Raw genomic sequence first — 27,864 nt, forward strand, 5'->3', positions numbered from 1 at the left:
GCAGTGATTCTGATAATTCTCTTTATCATCTACACAAAATCAACAATGTTTCAAATTTCTCATTGCAATCACTAAAATTGTACACACAAATTTTACCATTTTCAACTGAAGAAGTCTTGAACACCTTTTCCGATGAACACACGATCAGAGAGTTCAGCCAAAAGGAAATTGACGGTAAGCAAAACAACGCTAGAGCCAGCGATAACACCGAGCACGACGCCGGTAGTTCCGAGAACTTTCTGAAACGCCGGCCACTCAATCTCCTTCACTTCCTCCGCAACTCCACTAAGAAACTCGTTCTTTCCTTTCTCTTCCTCCGCCGCTTTCCTCTGCTCCATCGCCGCTTTTATCTCTGCTCCGATTGCGTTAATCTCCACTTCCTTATCTCCTCCGTTTCCACTCTCTTCCGCCGGTGACGGAGTCGCTTCTGACTCCGATTCAGATCCAGCTGTATCTCGTCTTTGTTCGATAGCCTTAGCCACTTGATACGACGATTTCTTAAGACTTCTCATCTCTGGAGTTCTGATATCAGTGTAAACCGGAAATACACGGAGAGAGGACGGTGGAGATTTCAAATCCCGGACGCTCCTGGTTTTTCCGGTGACCGGCGGCGAGAATTGTGCGGTTAATGACATTTTTCGAAATTGGGAAAAAAAAATGCTTTCGATTTTAGATTTTTGTGGATAATTCAGATATCTGAAGTAATGATCAGATACAGCAATGAGTATAGTAAGAGTTACTACAATTATGGGCCTTTTAAAGCCCACAGGCCCAAATATATAATTGAGAAGAATTTAAATTAGAATAAAAATGCCATTAGGATAAAAAGTGCTCCGGCGACGACGACGGAGAAAGTAACCAGAGGAGTGTATCGGCGAAAGCAGAGACGATGAATTTGTGAGTGTGTTTCGGATTCAACGAGAGATAACAGAATAACAATTCGTGTAAGTATTCTCTATCGGCGACGACGTCTCTCGTTAAATCTCTTGCTTCCACCATTTCTCTCATTGATCTTCCAAAATCTCTGTACGGATCCGGTGACTCTATGTGCTTCATAATCGCCGTTCCGCTGCTTAAAAGCTTTGACACGGCTGCGGAGGTCTCGTCTTCTTCTTCGTCGCGGCGGTTAGTGGAGAAGATTCCGGCGGGGTTATCAGAACTGTGGCGGCGGTGGAGGGGTGAGGAAACAGAGAGGTGATCGTAGAGGGAATTGAAGTTGTTAATGAAGAGTGATGGAGTGTGATGATGAGATGGGCGGTTGTGATTGGATACGATGATCGGAGAAGAAGGAATTGCCGGTGAGAGAACACCGGAGGAGGAGAAGCAAAGGTGAAGCTTCTTCCTTAGAAAATTAGACATTTTTTTGGTTAGTTTAGTTTTTAATCAAATGTGATTAAGTAGAGAGATAAGCTTCTTCCTTATTTATACATGCAAAAATATGTGTATTAAGACTTAAGAGGAGGTCACGTAGTGATCGAATGCAATATCCATAACGTAGCTGGATCCAATTTTTAAATTTATTTATAACGCGGATTTTACCAAGTCTTGAAACTAGAAGATTGATCATATTCGATTAAGTTCTAATACAAAGATATATATGTTGACTTTCTTTATAGTTTTACAAAATGTTTAACAAACTAAACTAATAAAGATTACCAATAATCCTTACAAGAACATATCCCATCTTTAAACCGATGAAACCGGTTATTGTCTCTCACAATGATCTCTCTTTTAACACTCCCTGAGACAAACTTGAAGAAGCTGTGGCAATCTCCGCAGATTCTAAGGTTCTTGGTGATTCTGATTGGGACACTGAGTGGTAAAGCAACCAAGCCAAATGCTAGAGCTAGTTTTTCGCTGTGGTGCGAGACTTCTGCTGCTTTTTCTTCTTCTTCCAGATCGTAAAGTGAGAGTTTCAGATCGGGCTTGTACCCTGCAGCCTCCATTTTGTTCCTTAGCTTGGTCAGCATTGTCTGAATTTCTTTGTTCATTTTGTGGGATCTGTCCTTCGCTTGAAAGGCGTGGACTTGGTTCTTCACTGTGATCCAACTGTACCCGGCTCCTTTCTTGATTCCTACGCCTTTCATCTCCTCTCTTACGGTGTTGGCTTCCGCCCACCTATTGTTGATCGGTTATAATATAGTTCGAATTCATAACCGACAAAAATAAAATTGTTGGTCTCTCCTGATACATGCTTAACACATGTTTAATCTACTTAGAAGAACAATCCTTTGCATTAAGTCCAATTCGATCCAAAAACTTAAAAGCACACACAGAACACAGGGTAAGCACCGGATTCAAATAATGCTCAGATAATCCTAGTTATGTTTATCTTCTGAACATTTGGTTTGCTCTAGTTTAGAATGCATTGTGGAATTCTTTTGAGTAGCTTATAATATGATTTCAGCCTAACAAGATGAATGAAAAATTGAAACTTTCAATACGGTTCACTTACCTCCCAGCCGCTGCAAACGTATTCGAAAGCAGAACGTGGTTGCCTGAATCTTTAGGGTCAAGTTTGAAAAGGTTCTCAGCTGCTAGTATTCCGAGGTGTGGCTTACCATGCATCCTACAAGCATTCTGAAGAGCACCCCAAACCGAAATTGTCGGTTTAATTGGCATTTTTTTAATGAATTCAAAAGCCTGTTCTACCATTCCCGCTCGCCCTAGCATGTCCACGATGCAGGAATAATGCTCAGCCCCTGGCTCAATGCCATAAGTACTCTTCATCGAATCAAAAATCTTCATACCATTTTCCACAGCCCCTGCTCTACTACAAGCGGAAAGCAAGGACACAAACGTCATATAATTTGGAGCCGGACCGCATCCACGTGGTGCCATGTCTTCAAATAACGCCAATGCCATGTCAACCTGACCCTGATGAGCATATCCCCCGATCAATGAATTCAGAGTCACTAAGTTCTTTTCAGGCATCTCATCAAACGCTTGTTCTGAATCTTCTATGCATCCGCATTTTCCATACATGTCAACGAGGGCACTTCCAACAAAAATATTCCTTTCAACACACGCCTTCACAGCGTGAGCATGTATCGATCTTCCCAACTCAAGACCTGCCATACCAGCACACGCACTCAGAACACTTGAAATCATAAAATCAGAGGTCTCAACAATTTCCTTCCTTGAACGTAGATATAATACAGACGCCTTCTCATCCTCATGATTCTGCACATATGCAGCAACCAATGAACACCAAGAAACAGCATTTTTCATTCCCATTTCAGCGAAGATAATCTCACTGCTACGAATCTGCTTACACTTTCCATAGAAATCGATCAACCCATTGTACACTGAAACGTCTGTATCAAACCCACTTCGGAACACAAGCCCATGCATTTGCATTCCTAAATCCAAAAGTAACCCATCCGAACAAGCATTAAGAAAACCGCAAAACGTTATCGAATTCGGTTGCCCACCAATCCTTCTAAACTCAATAAACGCTTCAATAGCTTCCTTAGGCCTTCCATCAGTCACAGAGTTAGATATATAAGCATTCCAAGTTTCAAGGTTCCTCTCAGGAATTTCATCGAACAACTTCCGTGCATCATCCCTAAGCCTAGTCTTACAATACATATCAAAAGCACTACACCCAACAAACACATCAAGTATCCTTCCACACTTCACAGCAAGCGCATGAATCTGCTTCCCAGTAACAGGTAAACGCAGAGAAGCCACAGCTTTAAAAACACAAGGGAAAGTGAAGTCATTTGGGGCAACACCTTCTCGTCGCATTTCAAAGAATTCAAACAAAGCGGTGGAGAAATGACCGTTCTGAGCAAGTCCGGAGACAAGTGAGGTCCAAGAGACGACGTTTCGCGCAGGAGTGAGTCGGAGAACGAGTCGGGCTGATTCGGGATGGTCGAGTTTTGAGTACATGTTGATGAGATAGTTTGCGAGAAACGGAGGTGGTGGTGAATCGAGGGTTTTAACGATTCTGGCGTGAACGACGCGACCCAAACGCATGGAGCTCGTGGAGATTGCATTCTTGAGAAGTAACCCAAGTGCGTCCGCGGTTAGGAGGCTCATAACTAACGCCGGAGATCGGAAAGGTCATAGCTTTTACTTTCAGGCCGGTGAAGAAACATTGAATGGCATAATGGTAATTTCTTCCTCTGTGTGAAGAAGAAGAACCAATTAAAGGGTATAATGGTAATTTCCACCCGTTTCTAGGACTAATCTGATCGAAAGATTATATATAAAGAATCGAGTGAACTTGATAAATTTGTAATCTTTGTAGTTGAGCTTAAGATCGGCTACTCTGTTCTTGAGTCATCAAAGTTCGTACTCTGTTCTTGAGTCATCAAAGTTCGTACCTTTATGCGTATTCTGCAAAAATTTCTAATCGATTCAACTTTTAATTTGTGTGATTTTGTCCCCAAAACATTGTTATAGATTATAATTCACCCTTTGTTTTGTTTATTTAGGTGTTTCTCTATCGCAGGAATTAGGGTTTTTGGTCTGCTTCGATGGATATGGATCAAGAGATAGGTCAAAATTCTCCTAGGTAAATTTAATTCATTAAGAACTATCAATTTGTTTACACTTGTGTATAAGTTTCTCTGCATTGATTCTAGGAAAATTTGAGTCATGATCAATTTTGTTTTATGGGAATAGAGTAATTAATCTATGTGATTATAACTGCAATGTAACCATGTTATTTGATTCAATCACATTTATGAACCTGCACAGATTTGATGGTGAATCAGTGACAATGAGTAATGACAAGGAGACTGAACCAGTCATGGTTGAGAAAGACGATTTTCGGGAAAACGGATTTAATAGAGAAGATGATGGTGATCATGTGAAGGTCAATGGCAATGGAAGCTCCTTCACTCCTGGGGAAACTGATTTGAATCAACTCCCGGCGATTCCGCCGGTTTCTAGTGGTCAAGGTTTGCCGTTTGCACCTGTCGATTGCCCGAGCCCCGGTGATGTTTGGACTTGGAGAGTTGGGAGGAGAGTGACTAATAACGGGATCCATAAGGATCGGTTTCTCATTCTCCCGGAGAGGCTTAAGAGCAAGAATGCACCCAAATATTTTACTGGCAAAAACACTCTTTGGCGTTATCTCGAAACTAACTTCCCTGATATGGATGTTAATGCATTCTTTGCATCTTTTAGCTGGAATATCCCGGCTTTGTTTCAGCCCGCTAATAAAGGTAGTAAAGCTCTTCCTTCCTTTGCGTCAGCCATAAAACTCTATTTGCAACACATGAATGATGTTTCCTTTTTCGGTTTCTGTAGTTGATGCTGCGTCTCTGTTTGAAGAGACATCCAAAGAAGGAAAGAATCAAGATGAGGTTGCCGAGGATGTAAAAAAGGAAGGATCAACTTCGCGTTACAGCCAGAGGAAGAGAAAACCGGTGCAGATACAGACTAATGAACCTGTTGAAGAAAAGACTAAAGCAACTCCGCGAGCTAGCAACAGGAAAAAGAAAGCCAAACATAAGTCATCTCGGGAATCTTCCTCGAGACGCTTCACAAGACAGCAACAAGGTGATGTGGTTGACTTGACCAAAGAAAATAAGGAATCAGATGCAAATAAAGGCAGCAAGAGAATGAAGAAACGCAGAGGTAACTATGCTGATGAAGAAGAAGAAGCTTTGGTTCCTCATATCTATGTTTCCCCTATGAATGGTGTCCTTTCGGTCTCCCACCCTCTTGTGGATATAAACCCAGAAGAGTTTGACAGTTATCTGAACTCTCTAGAGAACCTTCTTCAAGAACAGCCTTCAGAAGCGGGACAAGAGTCTTCATCATCTCTTCCCGTTAGTGCGAGCTCTCCAATGAGAGAACACGAATGGGCAGAAGCTCGGACGAAGCTTTCATCGCTTCTGGAGAAAGATTTCTCCTCCTTGTTCATGTCTAATGAAGCTACGGAGATGGCAAGCTTGGCAGCTAAACTGAGGCTAGATCCAAGCCTTTCAGCTGAAGAAATAGTGAGATTGAAGCTTATCGAAGAGATTCCAACTTTCAGCGAAGTTTTTCAAGAGAACAAAAGTGTTATAGAAGAAGCAGATAGGTTCTTCTCCGCTCTCGAGCTTAACAAATCGAAAGTCGCATCTCTCAAGTACGAATACAGCGACTTAAAGGACAAACTAGGCAATATCCAGACGGAAGTCGATACAAGCACAGAGACAATCCGTCAAATTGACGAACAAATCGCGCAACTTCAAGCTAGACGGACCGAGCTAACCCACTGCATCAGTAACAAGGAGAAAGAGAAGGTTGATCTAAGCTATGGTCAGAAAATGGTAGCGAACTCAATCCCTAAAGTGGTACAAGAAGTTCAAGCAGCTAACTCGAAGAAACCCGATTGGGAACTGAAGAAAGACAATGCTCTTAAACGCGAAGCAGAGATCCTCAATAAATTTGCCCCACTCAAAGGATTTTATCTCTAAACCATTTTAGATTATATTGTGTTGCACAAGGCAAAACTCTTGAAACATGCCAAATTTTCTCTGTATCCATTTTCATACTCCAATGTGAAATAATAGCAGCAAAAAGATCTTAACTTTGATGCCATTAGATAAAAAGTCAAGATTTTTCTCATTTGATCACTATCACATTAGATTACTGTACAAGCACTATCAAATCTCTACCGTTGTCTTCAATCTTAGGCACAGTGACAATCAATTCTCCATCGCCGTCGCAATCCACGGTCACGAGATCAGGCCTAGTTGCTTCCGGTAGCCTGAAACGCCACACGTCAAGCTCAAGCTCATCAAGCGACAAACCAAGAGACGAAGAACCATTGGTTCTCACCAGAATCTTGACCACACCAGGATGAATCTCAACCATGTAAGCCCTCACACCTCCTCCTCCACCACCATCTGTTTCCGCGACGAACCTGAAGCAATCATGACTCTCTTCAACTGCCACGTCAGCGTCTGACTTCAAGGGCAGCTCTAGAACACGGCTGAAGATATGTGGGAGACGTCGGAGCTTCTTTCCCGGTTCTCGGGTCGGATCACGAGCGTGATGGATCAGAATGTTGTTGTTGCTGTTTCTAGGTAATGGGTGGATTCTCATGGTTTTTTTTTGTGAGAGTGATAAAGAAGCAATTGGGTCAAAGATTAATAGGAGAAAAGATGAGACGAATATGATCAAAAGTGATAAAACTTTTTGGTGGGAATCAAAATTGCCAGAAAGCTACGGCTCTGTATATAACCAGAGAAACCCTAAAGTAAACACTCTTGAATTTGGATTTGTGATTAGAATTAGGCAACCCATAATTAAGTGATGATTTTTAAGAAATGGATAAGCATTTTTTGGTTGACGAAAACAGAAGCTGCGATTCTTGAAGGAGCCAAGAGACAGGAGAGAAAGAATCGTCATTTTCTACAGCAGAGTTACGTGTGGTAATGTATATTGTTCGATTGGTCATGGTCTGATGGATTTATACTTGTATAGTTTTTATATATAAAGTTTTTAACTCTACATTTTTGGTCAAAACATATGAAACTTTTTTTTGTTTATGTGTGTTTGCAGTTTAAATTTTTTATTAAGTATACCAATCACTTTGAGAATATAAAAATTGAAAAAATGTTGAAAGTTTTGTGTTAAAATGTGAGCATTTTTGTAAATTATGCAAAACAAAATTTACATTTGCCATTTTCCTAATTAATCTGTGTGAAATAACCAATTATATAAATTTCGGATGACAAAAAAAAAAAAACCAGTTATATCATAATTTAATATAACTAAAGATTTAGGAAAATATAAAAAAAATTAAATCATTGTCACGTCAATGGAATGTAAAATTTGAATCTAAAAAAAGTTAGGATGAATGACATTGTAGTGAAAGTACGAAAGCATCTATCTATACATACATTTTTGGAGTACATTTAGCAAATAAATCCTAGAGTTGAGAAGTATTTACAACTTATGCCATTGACATTAATTCTAATTTTTTTTTAAAAATAATTAAAGATATTAAGAAAACAAAATCTTTCCTATAATCTCGATTAAACCTTATGTATCCTACCTTCCTTAAATTTTGAAATCCCTTAATAATATATTTGAGTAAGATACTGATTTTTAATACAGATATGCTAATACGATTTACATTAATGCTGAAATATCCTAATTGGAAAGTCTAAACCCTTTTTCCGTTTTTTTTGTTTTAAAATCTCAAATATTCTGATTAATGCTAAATGTTTCCAAATGCAACATTTTTTAATTTCCTTAAATATTTTTTTAATACCAAAATCGTTAAAGATACAAAATAATTAATTACTTTGTTAAGATACTAAATGACAATATCATTTATGTTTTCTAGATTTTTTTTGTTAAACCTAAATTGCTTGACACACTCCCTCTCCTTATAAATAAAGACAAGTTTGGGAGAACTACTTTCACCATGGTATGTACTCTCTCCCTCTCTTTTTTGGTTTTTTTTTTTTTTTTTTTTTTATAATTGCAAATACATATAAAATAAAATTTGCTATTTATGATAGTGCTACTAAATACAGATGTGTCCCACTGGTGCTTCACCGAGATGTTAAACCAAGCAACATCCTCCTAGATGATGATTGCAACGCTTATTTATCAGATTTTGGGTTAGCAAGATTGCTTGGGACATCGGAAACGCATGCAACAACAGGTGTGGCGGGTACGTTTGGGTATGTAGCGCTTGAGTATGCCATGACTTGCCGGATATCGGATAAAGCGGATGTTTACAGCTACGGAGTGGTGCTTCTAGAGCTGCTATCGGTCAAGAAAGCGCTAGATCCGTCGTTTGTGTCGTATGGTAACGGATTCAACATTGTGCAATGGGCTTGTATGTTGTTGAGACAATGATGGGCAGAAGAGTTTTTTACAGCGGGATTATGGGACGCGCGGATCTGCAAATAATCTCTTAAAAAAATATTAGAAACTCGAAATTAAATTAATAAACATGCATATTGTTAAGAAAAAGATATGGTAACCGAAACATTATTCTAGACAATTTTAACAAATGAATATGACTACTAATTGAATGATTTATTAGTAACTGAAATCCAAATGGCACTGAAATCCAAGATTTTTTAACAGATACTTAGTTGTATTACAACAACTACGACCATATATAAAAACATCAAATCCAATACATTAAGTTACTAAAATCAAAGATTGTACAAATTCAAGATTTGACATCCGGTTTTGTAGCATTGTAATGAGGAATATATTTCTTTCGTTTCATTATAGATGGAAGTGTAATTAACATTATTCTCTAAAAAACTTTAGAAGACTATAAATCTTTATTGATTTTTGACCCTAACATATTAGACTTATCCCACACATTATTTTACCAACGATGAATTATATGACAATTTAATGACAAAATCGATAACAAATTTTCTCACATCTCCATTAATTATGGCTATCAAGTTCTAACAAAAGTTCAATCCCTTAATTATCGCTTTTAATGCACGTTATTTAAAATAAATATACATACACAAAACAGAAAACAATCTATAATAATCTCTCAATATTTGGAAAATGGAAACCCATTAACATTAATATCTTCGAAAATATTGTTTCATGCATTCAAAAACAAAAGAGAATATACACAAAATAGCCAAAATTTTGAGGATAATTAAGAAAATAGCCATGAGCTACAGTACCTTGTCTGTTTGATGTCGGAAAGCACGTGTAATTACATACATGCCCTTTATAACATGTTTTTTTCTCGAATTACATGTGATAGAATAATATATCTCTTTTTTATCATATTATTTTCCGATATTACACGTTATTTATAAAGAGCACATAGTATTTTTTTGAAAAAACACTCCATTCAGTTTAATATCTTTCTCTATCATGTTATTTTGTAGTAATACACGTTTTTTATTATGATCATATGTGATTTCTTTAAAAAAAGATTCTTATTTTCTAGTAATTCACGGTTTTTTATTAAGATTACATGTTATTTCTTTGAAAAAACACTCTATTCAGTTTAATATCTTTCTCTATCATATTATTTTGTAGTAATACACATTTTTTTATTATGATCACATGTGATTTCTATAAAAAAAGATTCTTATTTTCTAGTAATTCACGGTTTTTATTAAGATCACATGTTATTTCTTTATAAAAAGATTCTATTCAAGTTTAATTTTTCCGTAACAATTTTTTTTTTTTTTAAAAACACTACATAACAATATTTTTTTCTTAAAAATTCACTATGTTTTTTTAAATAGCATGTTTTTTAGTTAAATATAACATGTGAAATTTAGATCTTACATGCTATTTTGAAAAATATCACGAAACAATGTCGCCTACTGTAGATCTCAAAACAAACGGAGGATGGTTTTGTTATTTCACATCTTCAGACAAGGTGGGTCCATGCTGTTTTCCGACATAAAATTTTCTCTCTGCTAGTTTCTTAATTATGTGTCAAATTTGGCTAGTTAGTAATATTACCCAAAACAAAAAGTTATCAAATCTATTTTGTATATTTAATCAAATATTAAGAAAACAAAAACTATCGATATTAATCAGCAAATTTAAACTATTCACATTTGTAAATAATTGTAACAACATGCGGATAATTTAGAAGCCTCATTAACCATTAAGGGTAAAATAAGTTTTTTTTTTTTTTGGAAGTCATATGGTCAAAGAGACTTTGCTGCCTAATTAATCACATTGTTTACATTCATAAAATTAACTATTTAATTTAAAGGATATTATCTTAAAAACAAAAACACATAATATTAAAATAATAAAATTTAAATCCGCCATACATCATTACTTAAACAAATGTATGTTTTCGTATCTATATTTAAAAAAAAAACTAAAACATACAAACCGTATACTATATATATATATATGGTAGTATTTTAAAAATACAAATTAATTGTTTATATTTATATATAATCTTCAAATTATTTACATTTTAATTTTTATTTAAAATATAGTCTCGCGGTGTACCGCGGGTCAATTCCTAGTATACTGTATAATGTATACAATTATAATCATTATATATACATGATCATTGGCTCTGCGCGAATCTGAGTGTAATTGGTCTTTTTTTAATAAATCATGAAATCAACTATTTTGGTAGAAAATCATTAATATAGGTAGATGGAAATAATTTAATAAAATTAGTAGTTTATGGGTAAGTTCACATATTGCAAAAAAAAAGAAAAAGCGAAAAAAAAAGAAAAACTATTTACCCACATATTTTTAAAATTACTCAGTGTGGCTTACAATCGACATATGAACCAAATAAAAGTCCAAAATTTACATTCTTAAGAAAAAGACAAAAGACAAATATATTATTTTTCATCTTGGGAGAAGGAGATGATGCTTCTAAGTAATCAAATGAGTAGTTCACATATTAATGTTTATTAGGATTTCGACATTCTTCACAAAGTCTATAAAAATTAATTTTCTGTAAATCGAATTAAATTTCTCGTCTTTACCAAAATAGACAAAGTACACATAGACTCTTGTATATATGGATGTTGATTTCTAATTTAATAGAATCGCTCCAACACCACTTTTTGGGTAGTGGTGGTTTCACGATAAATGTTGTTTCTTATTGTATTTGATGCCTTGTGGAGTTAGTGGTGCAGCCTGCAGGAGAGGTTGGCCGTTGGCGCATGAGAGGTTGCAGATGAAGGAGCTCATGGAAATGTTAGAAACGAAACTCCAAGCTATATTGCAAATTTGACATGTGAATTTATTTTTAACAGTTTGATATTTAGTTTTACAATAATTTTGCATAGAAGTTTTTGTATACAATAATAATAATTAAAAAAAAAAAAAAGATTCATGTAAACGATAAACTTTTGGGATTTGATCTTTCTAAATCTAAGTTTGCTTTAGATGGAACTAATATTGTAACTCTAGTTAACAAATAAATTGGGTGCTTTTATGTTTTTAATAACATTGAAAATTATATATTTAGATTGAAAATCTTGTTTAATTTGTTTGTAATTCAAATTAGTTTTGTTTTAAACGGTTTACTTTACATAAACGTGAATAGTTGAGAAGCCGTTCACCATGTGGTGTTTTCCGAACTCGACATAGTTGTTGTGTTCGCAAGAAATATTATCTTTTAACAGTCAATTCTACGTACAAAAAACCCTCTATCTATTAAGAAATTTAGATTTTTTAATATGACATGTAAACTACAAAAGTAAAGTATTTAAAATCGAAAAAAAAATATTTATGAAATTGTATATGTCAAAATTCTCCTATTGGTTTTTACCTAATTGGTTTTTATTTTATTTTTAGTTTAGTTTTGAAGTATCAAAACTAACTAATTATAAAAATCAATGCATTGAATATATATACAAAATATTTTTATATTGAATATTGTATATATATTTTAATTATATAATATTATAAATGATTCAATAACATAATTTTCTAAATATTAAAAAACTAAATTTTTTTACCTAATTGGTTTTTATTTTATTTTTAGTTTAGTTTTGAAGTATCAAAACTAACTAATTATAAAAATCAATGCATTGAATATATATACAAAATATTTTTATATTGAATATTGTATATATATTTTAATTATATAATATTATAAATGATTCAATAACATAATTTTCTAAATATTAAAAAACTAAATTTTTTTTTTTTTTGAATATTTATGTTCGTCAACGCCGGTCAACGCCGGTCAAACTGGTCAATACCGGATTCCGGCGAAAATGTATCGGAAAAAAAATGTTTGTGATGTTGGCAACATGACTACATATAGTTCGTATATGTGGGCATGCGATACATATAATTTGTGTAGTTAGAGATACATTTTTAAACTTTGCATGTGTGGCCATGTCTTAGCAGATACTTCGTGTAGCCAACCATCTTTTTTTCTTAATTTGTTTGTAATTCAAATTAGTTTTGTTTTAAACGGTTTACTTTACATAAACGTGAATAGTTGAGAAGCCGTTCACCATGTGGTGTTTTCCGAACTCGACATAGTTGTTGTGTTCGCAAGAAATATTATCTTTTAAGAGTCAATTCTACGTACCAAAAACCCTCTATCTATTAAGAAATTTAGATTTTTTAATATGACATGTAAACTACAAAAGTAAAGTATTTAAAATTGAAAAAAAAATATTTATGAAATTGTATATGTCAAAATTCTCCTATATTCAATTTGGTAATTTAAATATCAGTAATATAAAATATGGATTTAGAAATTGATACAATTCAGGATTATATCAGATATTATAAACAAATCTTCTTTTTTTTTTTTTTTTTTTTTTTAAATATTCAGATATTATTGAAATTCTTTAAAACTATTTTCAGTAATATTCAATTTCTTTAAAACATGCATTGTCCAATTGTATAATGTAGCTAACTTTACACATACGCCGATGACTCTTCCGCCGCCGAGACCTTCATTCGCCGTCTCCGCCGCAAATACAATTCTAGAGAAACTCTCATTCTGCAAATCACTCAACCACATCAAGCAACTCCATGCTCACATCCTTCGTACAGTGATCAACCACAAACTCAACTCCTTTCTCTTTAATCTCTCCTTCTCTTCTTCCTCTATCAATCTCAGCTACGCTCTCAATCTCTTCTCATCTATTAGCCCTCTACCGGAATCCATTGTCTTCAATTCTCTTCTCCGGGATCTCTCTCGTTCCGGTGAACCTAGAGCAACGATTCTGTTCTATCAGAGGATTAGACATGTTGGTGGTCGTTTTGATCGAATCAGTTTCCCTCCGATTCTTAAAGCGGTTTCGAAAGTCTCGGCCTTGTTCGAGGGAATGGAGCTTCACGGCTTTGCGTTCAAGATTGCGACTTTGTCTGACCCTTTTGTTGAGACTGGTCTTATGGATATGTATGCGGCTTGTGGTAGAATTAATTACGCACGCAATGTGTTCGACGAAATGTCGCAAAGAGATGTTGTTACGTGGAATACTATGATTGAGAGGTTAGGATTATAAACAGAGTGCAATGTTTTCTTATCTTTCTCTAAAGGTGTTAACTTTAACTTGTTTGTAGGTATTGCCGATTCGGTCTTTTAGATGAAGCATTTAAGCTTTTTGAGGAGATGAAGGATTCTAATGTGATGCCAGATGAGATGATTCTATGTAACATTGTCTCTGCATGTGGTCGTACTGGAAATATGAGATATAACAGAGCGATTTACGATTTTTTGATAGAGAATGATGTTAGGATGGATACTCATTTGTTGACTGCTCTTGTTACTATGTATGCTGGAGCTGGCTGTATGGATATGGCAATGGAGTTTTTTAGGAAGATGTCAGTGAGAAATTTGTTTGTTTCGACTGCCATGGTTTCTGGGTATTCAAAAGCTGGGAGACTCGATGATGCTCGGGTTATATTTGACCAAACGGAAATGAAAGATTTGGTCTGTTGGACCACAATGATTTCGGCTTATGCTGAAAGTGATCATCCTCAAGAAGCTTTGAGAGTTTTTGAGGAAATGTGTTGCTCTGGGATCAAACCTGATGTGGTTACCATGTTGAGTGTTATATCAGCTTGTGTGAACCTTGGTACTCTGGATAAAGCGAAATGGGTTCACCGTTACACTCATCTTAACGGGTTGGAGTCAGTGTTGCCAATAGATAATGCCCTCATTAACATGTATGCGAAATGTGGAGGTTTGGATGCAGCAAGAGACGTGTTTGAGAAGATGCCAACGAGGAATGTAGTATCGTGGAGCTCTATGATCAATGCCTTTGCTATGCATGGGGAAGCCAGTGATTCGCTTAGCTTATTCGCCCAAATGAAACAGGAGAATGTCGAGCCCAATGAAGTTACTTTTGTGGGAGTGCTCTATGGTTGTAGCCACTCAGGACTAGTTGAAGAAGGTAAAAAGATCTTTGCATCAATGACTGATGAATACAACATTACTCCAAAAATTGAGCATTATGGATGCATGGTGGATCTCTTTGGCCGAGCTAATCTCTTACGAGAAGCTCTTGAGGTTATTGAATCAATGCCAATGGCGCCTAATGTAGTCATATGGGGATCACTGATGTCAGCTTGTAGGGTCCACGGTGAGCTTGAGTTAGGCGAATTAGCAGCCAAACGTATCCTCAAACTGGAGCCTGATCATGACGGGGCTCTTGTGTTGATGTCCAATATATATGCTAGAGAATATAGATGGGACTACGTAAGGATCATAAGATGGATAATGGAGAAAAAGAAGGTGTTCAAGGAGAAAGGTCTTAGCCGAATTGACCTAAACGGGAAATCGCACGAGTTTCTCATTGGTGACAAGAGGCATAAGCAATCAAATGAGATTTATACGAAGCTATACGAGGTTGTAAGTAAACTGAAGCTAGCCGGTTACGTTCCAGATGGTGGTAGCGTTTTGGTGGATGTAGAGGAGGAAGAAAAGAAGGATCTGGTTCTATGGCATAGCGAAAAGCTTGCGCTCTGCTTCGGTCTGATGAATAAGGAAAAAGAAGAAGAGAAAGGCTCGTGCGGTGTTATTAGAATAGTGAAGAATCTGAGGGTGTGTGAGGATTGTCACGCGTTCTTCAAGCTGGTCTCTAAAGTGTATGAACTGGAGATCATAGTGAGAGATCGAACTAGGTTTCACCGTTATAAAGACGGTCTGTGTTCTTGCAGAGATTACTGGTGAGTATATTATATAGAAACAATTTACGGTTCCAACCAATCATCGCCACACTTACTTTTATTATATTTTACATTAGCCAAAACTTTAAGGCAAAAAGTGAGAAAAAGATAGGCTACACAAATTACGTGGTGTTAGATCTTCCGAACTTCTTGGACGTCTTCGGTGATAACTCACCGGACCTCCTTCGTAGCATCTGTCTCATGCCGTCGGCGACAAGTTCTGCGGGGTTAGCGTTAAACTTGCCACAAAACGACACGTGAGCATTAACAGCTTCCTCCACCGTCTTCGAACTACGGCTAAATTCGTCGCTTACCGCCTCGGAGCAAAGCCCACAAAGCCATTTTCCGGCGAAGTTAGCTTTGACTTTACTAATGTAGTGTTGTGTACAATCTTCCATTAAGCCGCAACATTCGCACGTCACCGATTCAATCTCCATTATTGACCAATCTTTAGCTCCAATCGAGAAATAAAAATGTTTCAACGTTTATGAATTTATGCTTTCGTGGATATGAGAATGTTGAACACCAAAGCTAAGTGTTAGTTATATACACGTAATAATACATATGTTGCATGGTGGGGTTTATATGTTGGGTCTAGACTTGGAACAATTAATATTATATTCTAGAGAAATTGAGAAATACTAGAGCAAATGCATTATTACACCTTGGAACTACATTATCGTATTATCAAGAAAAAAGTACTCCCTCTGTTTCACAAAGAGTGTCGTTTTAGAGTTATGTACACAGATTAAGAAAACATTAAATTTTTTGTTTTTTCTAAACAAAAACATCATTACCTATATACTTAAACACAATCTGCCCAATAGTAAAACAATCTGCAGAATACTAATAGTCATAAAACATAAAAAATCATTAAATTTTGCATTGAAAACCTAAAACGACACTCTTTGTGAAACAAAAATAAAACCTTAAAACGACACTCTTTGTGGAACGGAGGGAGTACTAGTACATTATCTTATAATCAAAACATTAATTATTTATAATGACGACCCTCTTTTAATTAACACAATGCACCACATAATTCATCGATTTTAAAGCTAGAAGGATAATCTCAAACAGAATTTTGAAATTAAAACAATATGAATCATATGATTCAAGACCAAATAAATAGTAGGTTGTGACTTTTGATATGATATGTTTTTAGATGTGTTAAGTCCACGTTGATGACAATATTTATTGCAGGATACCAATGTTGTTTTTGTAAATGAATAAAGTTTTGACATAATTAAACAAAACTATGGGAGGGCAAGGAGTTGCAATAATTGGCTCCATGTTCTAAGAGACATGAGATTGTGTTTTGTGGAAGTGGAGACAATGGTGGTCTTGTTCAAGGGTCCCTTCTACCATTATTTGACCTTCAATTTCATGCACATATCAAATTAATAATTAGATAACTTACGAACATAAACTACGAATTCATTATGACAAAACAATACTACATTCAATAAAAAGTGATATTAATTGTAGACTGAATAGAGTTTGGAAAATAATTTTTTGCCAATCACACATTTAAATTAGTGAATCACTAGTTTGATAAAGAAAAGTAGATAGGTGTTAGTTAATTTCCATTATCATTTTTGCTTTGACATCTCTAGACATTTGTTTGACTCTTGCTAGAAAATGTCTTCCAGATTTCAGCCACTATATAAATGTTTGTCTATGACTTCCACATCATATGTTCTGGAATATTAAAAGAGATACCAAAACGATTTACAAGTATGCAACTTAAAAATAGAGAAATTTTTGAGAAAGACGATAATTCCCTTCATAAAATTTCCGGCAAAAGAAAATGTGGATAGAGACAACACTCTGCGAAAAAGTTTATGGTGAACAATTAGTCAATTACATTTACGGTAACAGACAAAGCTTATATTTAGAAATTGTGACTAAAATGGCAACAATGCATGCGTTTGTGATATCAATCGTACTCCTTCTACAATACATGTGTTAGTGATAACAATACATATCATGTATTTCAAATTGTGTCCTAGAAAATAATGTTTATTGCATAAATCAAAGAAATTCAACACACTCTTTGGAATACAAACCAATAATATCACCTAGAAAGTAGGGATTAATAGAGCACAAAATACATCACACATCAGTCATCACCACAATACACCGCGATTTAATAGAGACTAAAAAAGAAAATTTTCTTTAAAGAGGCCAAAAGTTTTATAGGTACAAAAAAAGTCAGTATTTTGCGAAGATTATGATGTAAGAAGCTGTGAAAAGGATGGCGAGAAGAGGGAATGAGAACTTAATAGAACCATTAGATGATGACTTTTCTCCTGGGACTGTTTTTGATTCGTTTCCATGTTCTGCTCATTAGAAATTATAATGTCACAAAAATATATACGATTAGGTTTGATATAAGTTTAAGTCTTTTTACCTGAAGTATTTGATGATCCTGTATGCGAATTAACCGAAGAACCACCTGAAAATAATAAACTCTAATGTGTGAGAAACAAAAGATAGTAAAAAGATGATAATGAGTGTCTATCTTACTATTGCAACGACTAGCTGGAGGAGTTTCGACATGACAAGCTTTAGGCAAAGCAAGAGCTTGTGTCTCATTAACATTGATCCCAAGCTGAGAACCTCCACCATCGAGAACTTCACACAAACACTCAGAAGAATATCGAACAACATGAGCCAACTGGCTACAACATTGTTGAGACGGAGTAGAAGTGTTTTGAGTGATATAGCCGAGACACGGCGCCATGCTGATTAGGACATTTGTGCAGCTTGACTGAGCAGAAACTGTTGACATCACTGCCATTAAAGCTATAAACAACATTAAACACATTCTAGGTTTCATATTTTTCTTGTGAATTGTTCCAAGAATCTCTCAAGAATTTGTTTTAATTTAGTTATTTGATCGCTTAATGGTTTGTGTTGGAGTCTTTTGTGGTTACGTAAATATATAAGAAGTTGAGGCCGCATAAAAAGACGAAAATAAGGATGTGGCTCAATTTGCATGACCAACTTTTGCAACACTTTATGGTGAAGTTTGTGAAAGAATCTGATTACGTTTGGTTTTAGGATGTTTGTTAATTAAATTATTTTTGTGACTACTATTTTTAATTAGAGTTTCGCCTGATTGAAATTTGATTGATGACTTAAATGAAAACAAAAAAAGATATATGTAGATAAATTTGTAGAAACCGTTGACATCATAGACATTAAAACTAGCTATAAGCAACACCAACACATACTAGGTTTCATGTTTTTCTTGTTGTTCCGAAAATCTCTCAAGTGTTTATTTTAATTTGGTTGTTTGAGTTTATTGGTTTGTGTTGGAGTCTTTTTGTGAGTAAGTAAATAAATAGAAACTGATGTCGCATACCAAGACGAAAATAAGGATGTAAATGTTGCTTAATCTGCATGACCAACTTCTCTTTTTGATAAAGAGCATGACTAACTTTTGCAATATATAATAAAGTTTGTGTGCTTATTCAGAAACTGAAATTCCGAGATGGTCCATAAGCCAACACTTCACGATCTTCACGACCACGGAAGAACCAAAAGCATGACAGTAAATTAAAAACATCTTGAGCCGAAACTTAACTCCAACCACCGAGTCCGCGGTCAACGAATATCCCAACTGAGCAAGGAGCTTCAAGAAAAACTCTCCAAGATATCAGGTATTCACGAAGATATCTGCACAACAGCTACGAGAAAATTGTGATTTTATCGTTTCACAAGCATCAACAGCTCGATGGATCGTCAGCCCCGGCTCTAGGCATGTGCTTGGGGTGCTATAGCACATGGTCTATTAATTTTTTTTGTCTTTTTTCTGATCAAAATAGGATCCAAAAATTTTTATTTCTAAAAACAATAGAGAAAAATACCCATTTTTTTTTTCAGCTCAGGGACTTCAATAAAATTGAGCCGGCCCTCGTTAAAGACGGAAAAATCTCAGTCACTGTTTTTTTTTATCGCAGCTGTTATGCCAGGCATCTTCGTGAATATATGACATTTTGTAGGATTTTTACAGTTTCACAAGCATCTTTGTTATTTTTAATAGCCGACAGATTTTTTATTCATCTTCCTTTTTTTTTGGTGTGTTTTTTTATTCATCTTCCTTAAAAACACAAATTTAAATTTTAAAGTCAACTAAAACTATAAAATGTAAAAAAAAAAAAAAAAAAGAAAACATAAATTGTGGGCTTCGATATTCCATTTAAAAGCCCAAACTAAACTAATCTTCACACGTGGACGCATCATAGTGGCCAATCACCCAAAATCTACCTCGTTCCGAGAAAAATCAACACAAGGGCAAATTAGTAACTTCACTATAAAACCTCCGCATATGTTATATTTCCCGCCACCATTGTTATATAAGCCTTCTTCTTCACTCGTCAGTCGTCACTACGGATTCAGCCATTAAGTAAAAATCTCTGTAACTAACTAACTAATCACGAAGAAGAGAGATCTCTGAAGCAACAACGACAATGGCCGCCACAATCACCACCGTCGTCTTCATCCTCATACTCGCGATCACCTTCTCCTCCTCCGCCGTATCCGCGACGCAAGCACCTTCGTCTTCTCCACCGATTCCGACTTGTACGGAGGAGCTCGTCATGTTCTCTCCTTGCCTTCCTTACGTCTCCGCTCCACCAAACAACATGTCAGAGACTCCGGATCCTATTTGCTGCTCCGTTTTTACCTCCTCCGTTCATTTTAGCGCCGGAAACTGCCTCTGTTATCTTCTCCGACAGCCGATGATCCTCGGATTCCCGTTGGATAGATCTCGATTGATTTCTATTTCCCAGATCTGTACCGATCAGAACTCCTACGAATCTTTCGAATCTCTCTGTTCGCTATCAGGTTAATTTCGAATTCTTCTATCTAATTGGATATAAATCGAATCTTAGATGTGTAATTTCTAGGGTTTTGATCTGTGGTGCAGAGTCGCCGGAGCTTCCGCCGCTTCAGAGTATTCAGTTCACAAATCCGTTTGTTTCCGGTAAGAAACGGATCATTTCCATGGATTATGTTAAGTTTCGTTGACAAGAGACTTGATTCAATCAAATCATATTCTGCAGGTAATCACGATTCCGCTTCTCCTCCATCGGTCGGCTTAGCACCGGAAGTTTCACCAAGCTCCGATCAATTCTCACCGGAAACAGCCACCATAGCACCACCACCACCACCACCAGACGCACAATACATCTCAAGCGACTCTCAAAAGATCAGAAACTTCTGGTTTCCATCGACTATCATCATGACTTTTGCCTCTTCTATTCTCACTCGGATCTGAACGGTATAAAGCTCTGTTTAGGGGTTTACTTCATTGATACTTAGATTTTACCATTGGGCTTCTTGTGTCAAAGTCTTCCTTATGTAGAAACACAGGGAACAAAGCTACTTTTGTGCTACTATTACTCTATTAGTGTGATTGTTTCAGCTGTGAACGGTGTCTCCTTTGGATGATATATACTAGAGGAAGATGTTTAGGTTTACATTTTCATTACTTTTGCTTCATAGACGCTATAAGGAAATAGAAGAAGTTTTCATTTCAAAGTTCAACACATGCATATCATCATTATCTAGGAACTTTAACATCCAGGGAGCTTGAAGTTCAATAGAGAAGTAAATGTGAGCTGAGTAACATAAACGTCTAATAAACCCCAATAATAAACAACTCAGGCATCAACAGTGGTGATACGCCAATCGTACTCACGGGCTCCGTTCTTGTCGACAATCTTGATCACAAAGTTTGGTGGTGCAATGACCAGCCTTGACCTGATCTCGAGTATGCATTTGTCGACCAATTCAATGGCTTCTTCAACAGACATGTCGCTGCGGTAGTGTCTGTCCATTGTAGAGAGAGAGAAGTATGAGCCATAACCGAATGCTCCCTTATCAACCTTGTGGAGAGTTGCAATGTAGTCAATGTAGTATAGAGATGCCCCGGCTTCTTTGTCGTATCCAGCCATCAGGATGTTCACCGAATACGGATTCTGTAATCAAACAGAACAGACAGCAATGAGAAATTTCAAAACATTAAGTACGGATATGCAGACCAGTCATAAACAACCAAAATAAGCCAGGGAGGATCATTTAACAATCTATAGCAAAGGATCCATAGGTATATAACCCACTCAACAACACTGTCCATCGTAGGAAGATCTACCCTAAATCGGTAAACGACCACAAATAAGTTAGCCTTGAGTATCAGATTTCCACAATCAAGTCACGGAAGTCAGAGTAACCTTGAAAGGTAGCACAAAATTCCTAGTCTTGTGAATTCTTAGTCAATGAATAATAATAACTTATCAAGCTTGGCATAAGAAAACAACTTCATCAAACTCAAAGAGAAACTTCTGTAACATCCAAGCACATATAACTGCAACAAAGTGTAGAATATTCTAATCGTCTTTCTAAAATACCTTGAATGTTTCTAAAGGCCACACTATGTCTAGATAATGAACACATTAGGTAAAACTTTCCAATGTCATTTACCTACCCTAAGGTAACGAGAATCGTAATGATCGGAATCTCAGAACCGCTTGTATCAACAATGGTTTCACACCACCATACAAGAGGAAGTGAAACAAAACGAGTTATAAGCTTATGAACAAGCATTAAGTATCAAAACATCTTAATACTATCAAAACCACACTATGACAGAGGAAAGCTTCAAACAAATTGACATGTTTAACTAAAGCAAAAGAGGAAACTAAAACAAGAATAAGCACTAAAGCATCTAAATCAAAGAGATTCGAAACCCTAATTCCCAAATCTCACAACCAAAATCATCCCAAAATTCAGAAATTGAAAACCCCTAGAGAGCTCACCTTTCTCAAAGCAGTAGCTAGCTCTCCACGAGTGAAGTTAGCAGCAGCAGCAGTAGTCAAAGGGAGCCCATTACGAAACTGATACAGTGACACATTCTTCTGAACATACTCCGTAAACTGAACCCTAAATTAAATCCAAAAAAAAAAAAACACGAATCAAATCCATGTACTACTACTGATCACAGAGAGAGAGACGGCGGAGATTTTTTACCGATCACCAGGCTCGCCACTAGCGGCGACGAGCTTGTGAGAGTCAAGAACCATGATCTTGTCCTCCTTGTTCTTGTGAAGAAGAATACTGTGAACTGCTGATGTATCCGCCGCCACGATAGCGAATCCATTCCCAACTAGACCAAATACACACTCCATCTTCAGATCTGTTTCTTCTCAGTTCTCAGGCCAAAAATTTCTCAGTTCCTTAAGATCTTCCGGTCGCTGGAGAATGTAAGAGTTTCTTAGATCAAAGCGACTTGGCGAACAAGATGGGTTTGATTGGGTAATTCTTTAAGATAGTCAGGGGTATTTTTGACATATTACGTTATGTTGAAATTTCTATTTTTAAAAGTAGGAGGGTGTAAGAGAGAGTAATAGGAAAAGTTAGGGGTTAATTTGTAAATAAAAAAGGAACCTCTCGTTTTCTTCTCTCTCCCGCTTCTTGCTGAGTCGCCGACCTCTGGAGAAGAATAAGGTCTAACAATGGAAGTCTGAGATGGTTTCTTCAGTTTCTAATTATATAAGAGAATTTGGTTTTAATTTCTCTTTTTGTTTGTCTCCTCCTCGATTTCAAGTGATTGATTTATGTAATTTTGAGCTTCCTTCAAAGCAAATGACAAGTTTCGTGATTCTACTCGAGCTCTATTACTTTTGGTGAATAAGGGATAAAGAAATTGATTCCAACAAATTATAAATGGCGTATTCTGTTCTTCGGCTTCGAAAGGTTTCAGCTTTGGGGATTTCTCGTGTTCTTCAAGGTTGGAGCTTTAAAACCCTTCTTTGCTTTGTTTTATGGTTCCTCGTTTGGTTAGACATAGTGGAGTATAGTCTATAAGCGATCTTAGAAAGGAATCATTTTTGATCAGTTGGATGCAGAAAGTTGAAAACTTTTGAATTCGAAGTTCGCAATCTCTGACATTTATGAGCTATGCAATCTCTGACATTTATGCAGCTTCTACACTATTTGATTGGTTATGTTGTATCTTATGATGGCTTCGTGTTGCCAATTGTTTCAGCTGATCAGGGAAGTTTGTGGCGGTTTTACTTTGAACCTGAGTTTGGTGAGTTTTTGAGATTAGGTGTCTTGACTAGGAACTACAGAAAGAACTCAGGATCTCCAAAGTTTGATTTCACTGGCACGGGAACTACCTCAAAGTTCGATTTCACTGATCTCACGTAAGACTAAAACTTCTTGTAGATTTTATTGTTTGATAAGGTATGGATATTATGTTAGCTCCCCAATAGCAACTAATTGCGATTCTCTTTGCAGTTCCATTGTTGTTTCGGAGAGATTAGTAAAGGAGAACTGATTTATATTTATGTCATAACCTTGAATTCCAGCTGTCCTCATACATGGTATCCAATAGCTCGGAAGAAGAAGCGTAAGGTTATTCTACATGTTGGCCCGACAAACAGTGGGAAGACATATAGTGCTCTTAAGCACCTTGAGCAGAGTTCTTCAGGTATGCCTTGAAGGTGACTAATAAACCTTTGTTTTTTTGGAAGCCATTTTTTGAACTGTTTAAGATTGTTTTGTTCACTTGAAGGCGTATATTGTGGTCCGTTAAGATTGCTGGCATGGGAGGTAGCTAAACGATTAAACAAAGCAAATGTTCCATGTGATTTGATCACCGGACAAGAGAAAGACTTAGTGGAAGGGGCAACACACAAAGCTGTGACAGTTGAAATGGCTGATGTTACGTCGGTCTATGATTGTGCCATCATTGACGAAATTCAGGCTAGTCTTGCTTGACTTTGGCTGTAGAAATCGACAATAGCTATTTGTTTTCTTATTCTCCTCCTTTCTTTCTCTAATTTCAGATGGTGGGATGTACACAAAGGGGATTTGCATTTACTCGTGCTCTACTTGGAATCGCGGCTGATGAGCTACATTTATGTGGCGATCCTGCTGTCGTACCTCTTGTTGAAGATATACTGAAAGTAACTGGAGATGATGTCGAGGTATCATGTTTATTCGAGCTAGAGTTGAGCTAGAGTCCCTTTTATCTATATTAAAATACTGTGATCTATAAGACACCCTTGATGTAATCACAACCTCTTAATTCCTTTTATTTTGTATGAAGGTTCGAACATATGAGAGGCTTTCACCATTAGTCCCTTTGAAGGTGCATGTTTCATCAGTTTCCAGTATCAAAACTGGGGATTGTCTTGTCACCTTTTCCCGAAAAGATATATATGCATATAAGGTTAGCACTTATTTATCTTGTTCTATCTTCCTGGATTTCTCATTTTCCTGCTTGAGTTTGCTGCCGGAAAGAAATAGAACATTTTGGCACCATATTTAAATGCATACAGAGCTCTATTCTCTATGCATCATGAGTATGGAATGTAATCTGTTGCCTTAATATACATATTCTTTACTCTTATTTTAGTCTTTGTTTTTTGTACCTTTTCGTAGAAAATAATTGAACGTGCGGGGAATCATCTTTGCTCTGTGGTTTATGGTTCATTGCCTCCAGAGACTCGCACAGCACAGGTTTGAGTTCCTCACTGTTTTGGCTCTAAGCTTAACTGGATGGTCTAATATCTCTTTTGTTTCCCCAATTTAAATGCTTTAAAATCTGCAGGCAACAAGGTTTAACGACGAAACCAATGACTTTGATGTGCTTGTTGCCAGCGATGCAATTGGCATGGGTCTTAATTTGAATATTTCAAGGATTATCTTCTCGACCCTTCAAAAATTTGATGGTTCCGAGACCAGAGACCTAACAGTATCTGAGATTAAACAAATTGCAGGTATATTTCAACAAAAAGTACCAATTACTACTTCAAGAGTATTGGTATGTGTATGTCCTCTCTAATGTTCTCATGATCCTGTTGTAGGGAGAGCTGGCAGATTCCGATCGAAGTTCCCTATTGGCGAAGTAACTTGTTTGCACAAAGAGGATCTTCCGTTGCTCCACTCTTCTCTCAAGTCTCCGTCACCTCTTCTTGAAGTAAGTTTATAGCATTAAGATTAGTTCTCTACATCTTTTACTTCTTAGGCTTGTCTAAGTTTGCACAAAACTCCTATCATGCAGCGTGCTGGACTATTTCCAACATTTGACCTCCTTTCTAGGTATTCCCAAGCACACCCTAAACACGGGTTGTACCAGATATTGGTAAGATATATATTCTTCCTTCGTTATTATCGGTCCTGATGAGTGGATCTGAAGTCATGGCTCATTAACTTTGGCAGGAACATTTTGTTGAAAATGCTAAGCTGTCTTCAAACTACTTCATCTCAAATGTTGAAGACATGATGGTAAAGCTTAGCTATGATGTAGTTTTGTTCAGACATCAGAAAGAGAATGTTTTCTTAACACATATGTTGGTCTTGATTCTTAGAAAGTTGCCGCCATTGTTGATGAATTACCCCTCGGATTGCAAGAGAAGTACCTCTTCGTAGTCAGGTAATAGCAAAAGTAACATACTTTCGTCTTTTCTTGTTTTCTGCATCGAATAAGATTCAAATGTATACAAGCTTGGACTGATCTAATGTTACTGATATGCAGTCCAGTTGATATAAATGACGAAATTTCAGGTCAGGGACTTGCACAGGTGAAAAACTTGAAGCCGTTATCTTTTTTTTTTTTTTTTTTTTTTCCTTTGAGACATCAATAGTGGTATCTATGAATGCAAAACAAATTGTTCACTTTTAATTTTTTCTTTGTACATTAGTTTGCTCACAACTTCTCGAAGGCAGGCGTTGTGAGGCTCCGGGAGATACTAGCAGCCGACAGAGTTAAGGTTCCCAAAACACCAACAGAACTCAAGGAACTTGAGTCCATTCACAAGGTAACATCTTTATTTTCCTCTATCAGTAGTGATCAAAGGAAAGGTATGTATTTTATTCAAGAACTCGGGATAAAACAGAATCTTCAAAGCTCATATGCACTAGTGAAATAGATGGGTTTAATTTCATTTTTATCTTAATTGTTCATTAACCAAAATCAAGAGACAAAAATGGATTTTGTTAGTTTAACTAGATGACGATTGAACAGGTTTTGGATCTGTACGTATGGTTAAGCTTAAGGCTAGAGGATTCTTTTCCTGACCGCGAAGTAGCAGCTTCGCAAAAGTCAATCTGCAATATGTAAGTAGCTAAAATTAGAAAACGGCATTATCTTTTCCTCTGCTTTGCTTGACGTTTTGATCCAAAGAAATATTGAATTTTACAGATTGATTGAGCAATTCTTAGAGGGAAATAGATTAAACTCTCCTACCCGCGTCTCACGATATCTAAGAAAGCAAAAATTCTGAGAACACATTTCAAGTTTGGTTGGACAATTGTCTTGTTCTGTTCGTTGGTATGGTCACTAAGGAAAAAGAAAAGACGAGTGATATTGTGCCAAATGATCTTAGCACTACTTGATAATGGAGCATTCAAAAGTTGTCATGTGTTTTTTAGTTGTCATTAACAGTAGATAAACCATTTGATTTATTTTATCATTTCGTTGAAGATGTAAGAAATGCATTGATATAAATCATTCAATAATAGTATTGTTTTTACTTAAGATATGAAGTATTTTTTTCTTTTCACAAGTCTTATTTTATAACAAACAGAGCCAGTACAAACTGTTACATCAGATATGAAGTCATTTTGTAGCATGAATCAGTTTATTTTATTGAATTTAGATTATAAAATAATTTTTGTCACTTCTTTTAATTCTCTACTTTATGACCTTAGTTATGTTGAATTAAATAATCAATGTCTTATTAGACATCCTAGCTTCTAGCTCTGTTATATCATTTGATGTCGCAGCTATTACGATTTTATTTAAGGATTTAATTATGAATTTACTTGTTTTTTTGTTCTTTGGATTTTCGTGGTTGATGAAACTTAAAAGAAGGATTGACATATACTAGCACTACTATTCATTATCTCCTGAACCATACAATCGAAACATATATGTACCACGCGTTTTATAATTTGAACCATATTAAAATGTGGAGAAAAAATAAAACCCATCAGAAAAACAGAGAAATCAATTTGGCAAGGACACAAAATGCATAGAGATGAAGAAACTTACGCTTATAGAGTTATAGTGACAAATCACAAAATCCAAAAACAATTATTTGTTCTGTTTACAATGACTCGATTTCCGCCCCAACTTTAGAATTTAAACATTCACAACGACCGAAATAAACTAGAGTTAAAAGACGTTTCTTGCAGAAGAAGTAAAAGATCATTCACCATTCAGTTTATGTCAAGTGAAAGAGAAGAAACCGGCTAAAT

At 36.1% G+C, this 27,864-nt stretch overlaps 11 protein-coding genes across 19 annotated transcripts; 4 read left to right on the top strand and 7 right to left on the bottom strand.

The window, feature by feature from the left end:
* Positions 1-4: 4 nt before the first annotated feature.
* Positions 5-774, bottom strand: LOC9304318 (preprotein translocase subunit SECE1). The gene has a single exon (XM_002870229.2). The coding sequence runs from the start codon at positions 633-635 to the stop codon at positions 102-104; it is 534 nt and encodes a 177-aa protein (XP_002870275.1). The 5' UTR covers positions 636-774; the 3' UTR covers positions 5-101.
* Positions 751-1,527, bottom strand: LOC9306347 (transcription repressor OFP11). The gene has a single exon (XM_002870230.2). The coding sequence runs from the start codon at positions 1,357-1,359 to the stop codon at positions 817-819; it is 543 nt and encodes a 180-aa protein (XP_002870276.1). The 5' UTR covers positions 1,360-1,527; the 3' UTR covers positions 751-816.
* Positions 1,528-1,545: 18 nt separating this feature from the next.
* Positions 1,546-4,174, bottom strand: LOC9306348 (pentatricopeptide repeat-containing protein At4g14850). Its single transcript, XM_021018583.1, has 2 exons — positions 2,456-4,174; positions 1,546-2,118 (listed from the first exon to the last, which is right to left on the bottom strand). The coding sequence occupies exons 1-2, from the start codon at positions 4,042-4,044 to the stop codon at positions 1,653-1,655; spliced, it is 2,055 nt and encodes a 684-aa protein (XP_020874242.1). The 5' UTR covers positions 4,045-4,174; the 3' UTR covers positions 1,546-1,652.
* A 68-nt stretch (positions 4,175-4,242) lies between these two features.
* Positions 4,243-6,543, top strand: LOC9306349. Of its 5 annotated transcripts, none has more exons than XM_021018586.1 (4): positions 4,243-4,295; positions 4,443-4,522; positions 4,708-5,177; positions 5,263-6,538. In XM_021018586.1, exons 2-4 carry the CDS (start codon positions 4,485-4,487, stop codon positions 6,417-6,419), a joined length of 1,665 nt encoding a protein of 554 aa, XP_020874245.1. In that variant the 5' UTR covers positions 4,243-4,295; positions 4,443-4,484; the 3' UTR covers positions 6,420-6,538. The 5 variants fall into 5 exon arrangements, with proteins under 5 accessions (XP_020874245.1, XP_020874246.1, XP_020874243.1 ...); XM_021018587.1 differs by having other exon boundaries at positions 4,254-4,323; positions 4,460-4,522; XM_021018584.1 differs by having other exon boundaries at positions 4,258-4,323.
* Positions 6,524-7,453, bottom strand: LOC9304319. Its single transcript, XM_002870232.2, has one exon. It carries the CDS (start codon positions 7,048-7,050, stop codon positions 6,592-6,594), a length of 459 nt encoding a protein of 152 aa, XP_002870278.1. The 5' UTR covers positions 7,051-7,453; the 3' UTR covers positions 6,524-6,591.
* Positions 7,454-13,286: 5,833 nt separating this feature from the next.
* Positions 13,287-15,625, top strand: LOC9304320 (pentatricopeptide repeat-containing protein At4g14820). The gene is made up of 2 exons (XM_002868202.2): positions 13,287-13,906; positions 13,978-15,625. The coding sequence occupies exons 1-2, from the start codon at positions 13,341-13,343 to the stop codon at positions 15,587-15,589; spliced, it is 2,178 nt and encodes a 725-aa protein (XP_002868248.1). The 5' UTR covers positions 13,287-13,340; the 3' UTR covers positions 15,590-15,625.
* LOC9304321 lies at positions 15,616-16,268 on the bottom strand. Its single transcript, XM_002870233.2, has one exon. It carries the CDS (start codon positions 16,020-16,022, stop codon positions 15,708-15,710), a length of 315 nt encoding a protein of 104 aa, XP_002870279.1. The 5' UTR covers positions 16,023-16,268; the 3' UTR covers positions 15,616-15,707.
* Positions 16,269-16,662: 394 nt separating this feature from the next.
* Positions 16,663-18,512, bottom strand: LOC9306351 (non-specific lipid-transfer protein-like protein At2g13820). 4 transcript variants are annotated; one of them, XM_021016614.1, is made up of 4 exons: positions 18,115-18,512; positions 17,999-18,043; positions 17,877-17,927; positions 16,663-16,961 (listed from the first exon to the last, which is right to left on the bottom strand). In XM_021016614.1, exons 1-4 carry the CDS (start codon positions 18,425-18,427, stop codon positions 16,882-16,884), a joined length of 489 nt encoding a protein of 162 aa, XP_020872273.1. In that variant the 5' UTR covers positions 18,428-18,512; the 3' UTR covers positions 16,663-16,881. The 4 variants fall into 4 exon arrangements, with proteins under 4 accessions (XP_020872273.1, XP_020872275.1, XP_020872276.1 ...); XM_021016616.1 differs by lacking the exon at positions 16,663-16,961 and adding an exon at positions 17,136-17,415; XM_021016617.1 differs by lacking the exons at positions 16,663-16,961; positions 17,877-17,927 and adding an exon at positions 17,136-17,415.
* Positions 18,513-19,797: 1,285 nt separating this feature from the next.
* LOC9306352 (non-specific lipid transfer protein GPI-anchored 2) lies at positions 19,798-21,178 on the top strand. The gene is made up of 3 exons (XM_002868203.2): positions 19,798-20,439; positions 20,522-20,578; positions 20,658-21,178. The coding sequence occupies exons 1-3, from the start codon at positions 20,064-20,066 to the stop codon at positions 20,870-20,872; spliced, it is 648 nt and encodes a 215-aa protein (XP_002868249.1). The 5' UTR covers positions 19,798-20,063; the 3' UTR covers positions 20,873-21,178.
* On the bottom strand, positions 21,104-22,900 carry LOC9304322 (proteasome subunit beta type-2-B). Its single transcript, XM_021018667.1, has 3 exons — positions 22,624-22,900; positions 22,413-22,536; positions 21,104-21,575 (listed from the first exon to the last, which is right to left on the bottom strand). Exons 1-3 carry the CDS (start codon positions 22,779-22,781, stop codon positions 21,258-21,260), a joined length of 600 nt encoding a protein of 199 aa, XP_020874326.1. The 5' UTR covers positions 22,782-22,900; the 3' UTR covers positions 21,104-21,257.
* A 157-nt stretch (positions 22,901-23,057) lies between these two features.
* LOC9306353 (DExH-box ATP-dependent RNA helicase DExH16, mitochondrial) lies at positions 23,058-27,144 on the top strand. 2 transcript variants are annotated; one of them, XM_002868204.2, is made up of 16 exons: positions 23,058-23,383; positions 23,642-23,801; positions 23,967-24,088; positions 24,173-24,363; positions 24,447-24,587; positions 24,710-24,832; positions 25,045-25,122; positions 25,214-25,382; positions 25,470-25,582; positions 25,667-25,747; positions 25,825-25,890; positions 25,974-26,038; positions 26,141-26,186; positions 26,307-26,423; positions 26,630-26,721; positions 26,807-27,144. In XM_002868204.2, exons 1-16 carry the CDS (start codon positions 23,320-23,322, stop codon positions 26,886-26,888), a joined length of 1,710 nt encoding a protein of 569 aa, XP_002868250.1. In that variant the 5' UTR covers positions 23,058-23,319; the 3' UTR covers positions 26,889-27,144. The 2 variants fall into 2 exon arrangements, with proteins under 2 accessions (XP_002868250.1, XP_020874325.1); XM_021018666.1 differs by lacking the exons at positions 26,630-26,721; positions 26,807-27,144 and having other exon boundaries at positions 26,146-26,186; positions 26,307-26,338.
* The last annotated feature ends 720 nt before the right edge of the window (positions 27,145-27,864 follow it).

Source organism: Arabidopsis lyrata (assembly GCF_000004255.2).
Source record: "Arabidopsis lyrata subsp. lyrata unplaced genomic scaffold ARALYscaffold_7, whole genome shotgun sequence".
Classification (NCBI taxonomy): Eukaryota; Viridiplantae; Streptophyta; class Magnoliopsida; order Brassicales; family Brassicaceae; genus Arabidopsis; species Arabidopsis lyrata.

What these genes read in the sequence shown, in the direction of transcription:
- LOC9304318 (XM_002870229.2), bottom strand. Translation starts at nt 635, where the DNA reads ATGTCATTAACCGCACAATTCTCGCCGCCGGTCACCGGAAAAACCAGG.
- LOC9306347 (XM_002870230.2), bottom strand. Translation starts at nt 1,359, where the DNA reads ATGTCTAATTTTCTAAGGAAGAAGCTTCACCTTTGCTTCTCCTCCTCC.
- LOC9306348 (XM_021018583.1), bottom strand. Translation starts at nt 4,044, where the DNA reads ATGAGCCTCCTAACCGCGGACGCACTTGGGTTACTTCTCAAGAATGCA. An exon ending in ACGTTTGCAGCGGCTGGGAG is followed by an intron (nt 2,119 to 2,455) that starts GTAAGTGAACCG and finishes GATCAACAATAG; the next exon opens with GTGGGCGGAAGCCAACACCG.
- LOC9306349 (XM_021018586.1), top strand. Translation starts at nt 4,485, where the DNA reads ATGGATATGGATCAAGAGATAGGTCAAAATTCTCCTAG. An exon ending in ATAGGTCAAAATTCTCCTAG is followed by an intron (nt 4,523 to 4,707) that starts GTAAATTTAATT and finishes GAACCTGCACAG; the next exon opens with ATTTGATGGTGAATCAGTGA. An exon ending in GTTTCAGCCCGCTAATAAAG is followed by an intron (nt 5,178 to 5,262) that starts GTAGTAAAGCTC and finishes CGGTTTCTGTAG; the next exon opens with TTGATGCTGCGTCTCTGTTT.
- LOC9304319 (XM_002870232.2), bottom strand. Translation starts at nt 7,050, where the DNA reads ATGAGAATCCACCCATTACCTAGAAACAGCAACAACAACATTCTGATC.
- LOC9304320 (XM_002868202.2), top strand. Translation starts at nt 13,341, where the DNA reads ATGACTCTTCCGCCGCCGAGACCTTCATTCGCCGTCTCCGCCGCAAAT. An exon ending in TGGAATACTATGATTGAGAG is followed by an intron (nt 13,907 to 13,977) that starts GTTAGGATTATA and finishes ACTTGTTTGTAG; the next exon opens with GTATTGCCGATTCGGTCTTT.
- LOC9304321 (XM_002870233.2), bottom strand. Translation starts at nt 16,022, where the DNA reads ATGGAGATTGAATCGGTGACGTGCGAATGTTGCGGCTTAATGGAAGAT.
- LOC9306351 (XM_021016614.1), bottom strand. Translation starts at nt 18,427, where the DNA reads ATGAAACCTAGAATGTGTTTAATGTTGTTTATAGCTTTAATGGCAGTG. An exon ending in AGGATCATCAAATACTTCAG is followed by an intron (nt 17,928 to 17,998) that starts GTAAAAAGACTT and finishes TCTAATGAGCAG; the next exon opens with AACATGGAAACGAATCAAAA. An exon ending in AGAAAAGTCATCATCTAATG is followed by an intron (nt 16,962 to 17,876) that starts GTTCTATTAAGT and finishes ATGAAATTGAAG; the next exon opens with GTCAAATAATGGTAGAAGGG.
- LOC9306352 (XM_002868203.2), top strand. Translation starts at nt 20,064, where the DNA reads ATGGCCGCCACAATCACCACCGTCGTCTTCATCCTCATACTCGCGATC. An exon ending in ATCTCTCTGTTCGCTATCAG is followed by an intron (nt 20,440 to 20,521) that starts GTTAATTTCGAA and finishes TCTGTGGTGCAG; the next exon opens with AGTCGCCGGAGCTTCCGCCG. An exon ending in CACAAATCCGTTTGTTTCCG is followed by an intron (nt 20,579 to 20,657) that starts GTAAGAAACGGA and finishes CATATTCTGCAG; the next exon opens with GTAATCACGATTCCGCTTCT.
- LOC9304322 (XM_021018667.1), bottom strand. Translation starts at nt 22,781, where the DNA reads ATGGAGTGTGTATTTGGTCTAGTTGGGAATGGATTCGCTATCGTGGCG. An exon ending in AGTGGCGAGCCTGGTGATCG is followed by an intron (nt 22,537 to 22,623) that starts GTAAAAAATCTC and finishes GATTTAATTTAG; the next exon opens with GGTTCAGTTTACGGAGTATG. An exon ending in TAGCTACTGCTTTGAGAAAG is followed by an intron (nt 21,576 to 22,412) that starts GTGAGCTCTCTA and finishes GTTTGATTACAG; the next exon opens with AATCCGTATTCGGTGAACAT.
- LOC9306353 (XM_002868204.2), top strand. Translation starts at nt 23,320, where the DNA reads ATGGCGTATTCTGTTCTTCGGCTTCGAAAGGTTTCAGCTTTGGGGATT. An exon ending in ACGGGTTGTACCAGATATTG is followed by an intron (nt 25,748 to 25,824) that starts GTAAGATATATA and finishes TAACTTTGGCAG; the next exon opens with GAACATTTTGTTGAAAATGC. An exon ending in CAAATGTTGAAGACATGATG is followed by an intron (nt 25,891 to 25,973) that starts GTAAAGCTTAGC and finishes CTTGATTCTTAG; the next exon opens with AAAGTTGCCGCCATTGTTGA.